General features: G+C 32.7%; 1 protein-coding gene across 1 annotated transcript; it reads left to right on the top strand.

Annotated features, from left to right (window-relative positions):
• Positions 1-1,367: 1,367 nt before the first annotated feature.
• On the top strand, positions 1,368-3,411 carry LOC125422032 (protein ACCELERATED CELL DEATH 6). The gene is made up of 3 exons (XM_060816777.1): positions 1,368-1,452; positions 1,824-2,206; positions 2,734-3,411. Exons 1-3 carry the CDS (start codon positions 1,368-1,370, stop codon positions 3,409-3,411), a joined length of 1,146 nt encoding a protein of 381 aa, XP_060672760.1.
• The last annotated feature ends 846 nt before the right edge of the window (positions 3,412-4,257 follow it).

Raw genomic sequence — 4,257 nt, 5'->3', positions numbered from 1 at the left:
CAAATTAATAGGAGATTCCATTTAATGGTGGTCACTAGTTGTAAACAAAATTGCAAAATTTTTTGAATTAATCGAAAGCCCGATTTAACAAATTAAAAGGACTCGAAATCCGATACAGTATCATTTCGGAAAAAAAAGTACAACAATAGGGACCCACTTTAAATTCTAATTATTTATTTGATGAAATTAAATAATTAAAATTCTTGGTTACTCGATCTTTTTGTGTGGAAAGATATACTGAATTTTGTTAAAATTAAGATATTTTAATGTAATAGTTTATACAACGAGAGTTAAATATAATTCACTTTACTTTAATAAAATAAAATTTATATTCGACAACCATTTGATTTTTATTAAAAAAACTATACTTTATTAATCAGGTGGTCAAAGTTATATATACAGTATTCTAATGTAATAGTTTATATATATATATATATATATGTATAGAACCAATCTCACATTAAATATGATTTACGTTAATTTTTTAATTATTTTTAAATAATATAAAAATTTAAAATTTAATTAGTAATCAAATATAAATTTATTTATATATTAAAATTTTATTTAGAAAAAATAAGTATAAACATAAATATGTTTTTAGCATCAATAGGTAGATAGAAGTATGTATATACATATATATATATATATGAGCAAGAAGAAGAGAAGTGTGACCCCCACAAATTCTGAATAAAGATCAGCCACCATACTACAATGCCTCGTAGACACAATGTCATCGACGCTGTGCGGATGGTCGAAACGAAATTCAAACATGTGGGCAAAGCTGCTGATTATGAACATATAAGCAACCAAATGAAGAATTAGAGCATGAAATTCATGCCTCCTCAACTCTACAGGGCTGTTACCACCAACGACATTGATTTCTTCCACCACCTTTCAACAGATCGTGATTTGGAGATTTCTCTTTTCGAGCAACAAACACCTCGAGGAGATACACTTCTTCATGTTGCAGCAAGCTTAGGCTATGATCGGCTCATTCGAGAGATCCTCAAGAATTCTCCGAAACTTTTTACAATGAAGAACTCCGCAGGCTGTCTCCCTCTCCATGTTGCTGCTAGTTCCGGGCACCTTTCCACACTCAAAATTTTGCTAGTCTCTGGAGATAAGGTAAATCTTTCTGATCCTCGTAGTACCAGCGCTAGTACTAGTAGTAGCAATGTGCTGCTAATAAGAGAGACGAATAATGACAAAGAGACAGCCTTGCATTTGGCATTGAAGAATCGACACAAAGGGATTGCCCGAATGTTGTTCGAGAAAGATCCAAAAGTGACACACTATGTGAACAGGGAAGGAAAATCTGCTCTGTATATATGGCTGCTGAAGCTGGTTACATGGAGCTTTTTAAGGCCATGATGGAGCATCAAGATGGAAATCACCCTAATGATCTTATGAAACAAAAAGTTGTCCATGTTTGCATTGATGGAAAGAATGGAGGTATGTAGTCATAATTGTCCTTATCTGTTATTGTCTCTATTGATTTAAATATATTTATATATTGAAATTTTGTTACAGTGGTTTTGTTTTTTTTTTTTTTTTTTTTTTTGGAGGTATGCAAGTCTTATTACCGATGATAGAACATAATAATAAGGCAAGATATATATATATATATATGAAATTAATTATCTCAAATTAACATTGTTTTATAACACCAAGTATTTTGGACATTTTATTGCTAAAGAAGTGGATATTTGCCTTTACATCGGTTGATGAAAAAGGGAGAAATTCTCTCTCCTATGCGGCACTAGTAGGTTATACAGAAGGAGTTAGACGTATACTAATTGAATTTAGAGAATCTTCATATGTAGCTGATAAAAATGGCTTCTTTCCTATTCACATGGCATCTAGTAAAGGTCATATAGATATAATCAAAGAATTTCTGCAGCATTGTCCAGATTCAAGAGAGTTGAACAATAATCAAAATCAGAATATTCTTCATCTAGCCGCAAAGAATGGAAGAGCCAGAGCAGTAAGATATATGCTAAAGAATCCTCAACTTCAAATTTTGATAAATGAAAGAGATTGCGAAGGAAACACTCCTTTACACTTGGCCACAAAGGGTAGTCATCCTATGGTTGTTAGCATTTTGACATGGGATGCCAAAATTGACTTACAACTCATGAATGACGAAGGAAAGATGGCTCTTGACGTTGCTGAGAGTTTTAGTTCTACGCTGCCCTCGTTTCGTGAGGTATAATTCATTTTTTATTCAATTCAACTTTTTTGTAAGGTGTACTTAATCAACCTTTAGCACTTGATACATCGCTAGATACCTAATATGAAGTGAGAATTATGTTTTTAACAAATCAAAATTGTATACGTATATGCTAACTTAATATGCTATGTCGGATGAGCATGCCCAAATTATGCCCAAAAGAGCAAAATTATGTAGACACATACATATGAAAAATTTAAATCTCTAAGCCCAAGGGCTTATGTCTCACATAGCAAAATTATGAAGATGTACGCATACACATACAAAGATTTAGATCTCCAATTGCTTTTAATGGACTTTTAAGTTTAGTCTAATCAAACAACCTTTATTAAACATACATTCATCATCTTGTTACTTACATATGCTAAAATCAGATTTTTGTTTTAAGAACACACATGTAAAGCTCAAAAATCAACCAAAAAACTGTTTTCATTTTTTTTCTTGCTTCATATATATTTACTTGCTAGAAATAAATAAATAAATAAATAATGCCTGCTTTGCAGCGATTGACATGGCAAGCCTTGAGGCACGCCGGTGCTCCACGAGCTCAGAGCACAATCATTGGCATGCCTATTGACCCCCAAAACTCGAAACCAGAAGAGAATATTGTGGAACAAGTGCAGACACAGACGCCATACATGGAATTTTACAAGGATAGGGTTAATACTCTTCTGTTAGTTGCAACGCTTATTGTCACTGTAACTTTCGCTGCCGGATTCTCGGTGCCAGGCAACGATAATGACAGCTCGGAGCCAAGCCATGGAATAATGAGAAGCGCAGTCTACAGCAAGTTCATGTTTCATACATACATAATCAGCAACTACATAGCTTTTTATAGCTCCTCTACAGCTGCTGTTGCCATAATTTGGTCACAATTGGGTGACCTTAATTTGGCAAGTACTTCCCTTAGATTCACGGTACCATTGTTGGGATTAGCTCTGACCATGGTCTCGATAGCATTCATGGCAGGAGTTTATTTGGTAGTGAGCAAAAACATAGGGCTTGCCACATTTGTCTTGGTCATGGGCTTGATCGGCATCCTTGCTATATCACTAGCATTTGCTCCACTTTTTTTCCCAAGTTCCTCACTCCATCGCATTCCACGCTACATTTTATATTATCCCTTCCATTTGTTGGTAATAGTTACAAGGAGTGATGTTGATGACAATAATATAATCTAAACAATATGGTTGGAACACTATACTATATAGTACTTGATGTGATTTCATGTGTACTGTGGTGAATTTTCACTGTATATAATTGTTTTTCTTCAACTACAATGGGTTAATACCAATGGTCATTATCATTTCCATTTGGGCTTGGCCCATTCAAATTAATCGATTGAAGGAATAGTATAATTTAGACAAATTATCCTAAAAGGAAAAACTTACATAGATTAATATTTATTTTGTTTTTGTCAAGGACATTGAAAATATTTTTAGCAAAAAGAAAAGAAAATGTTATTAAAAATCTTCAAAAATTAAATAAAATATATATATATATATTTATATATTTATTTTCTTTGTGGTCACCTATACGTGCTAAAGTAACAAGCAAAAACACTATCTATATTTTAAAAGTACATTATTTTCATCTCACTTAAGTTTTAAAATTGTAAGATTCTAGCGTAAGTGCATAATACGCAATGCCATTCAATTTGTAACAGCAAATCATACAGCTAGTTGCCTATCATTTGCACATTCAATTTGTAAATAGCTCCCTTGTATTTTGATCATGACAACATTCAAAAAACAATCATAGAATTTGATAAGTTATATTTGGAGGTAATCACGTTCTTCGTAATTTTTCCATTTATTGAGGATTGAATCCCTCCTGGGCTAACATTTTCCACCGATAAAAAGTTACTCATACTACTGGAATATCTAATGGCGGACCCAATTTTTTTTTTTTTTCCTCCCCCAAGGGGCAACATACATAATGAATCATAGATTATTTTCTAATATGTATTTTGAAAAAAATAATAACATAAGCAAATATGTAACAAATTTAGTTTAGGTAATAAAGTC

The sequence above is a fragment of the Ziziphus jujuba genome, chromosome 4 (genome assembly GCF_031755915.1).
Source record: "Ziziphus jujuba cultivar Dongzao chromosome 4, ASM3175591v1".
NCBI lineage: Eukaryota > Viridiplantae > Streptophyta > Magnoliopsida > Rosales > Rhamnaceae > Ziziphus > Ziziphus jujuba.
This window is presented reverse-complemented; position numbering and strand designations above follow the sequence as displayed.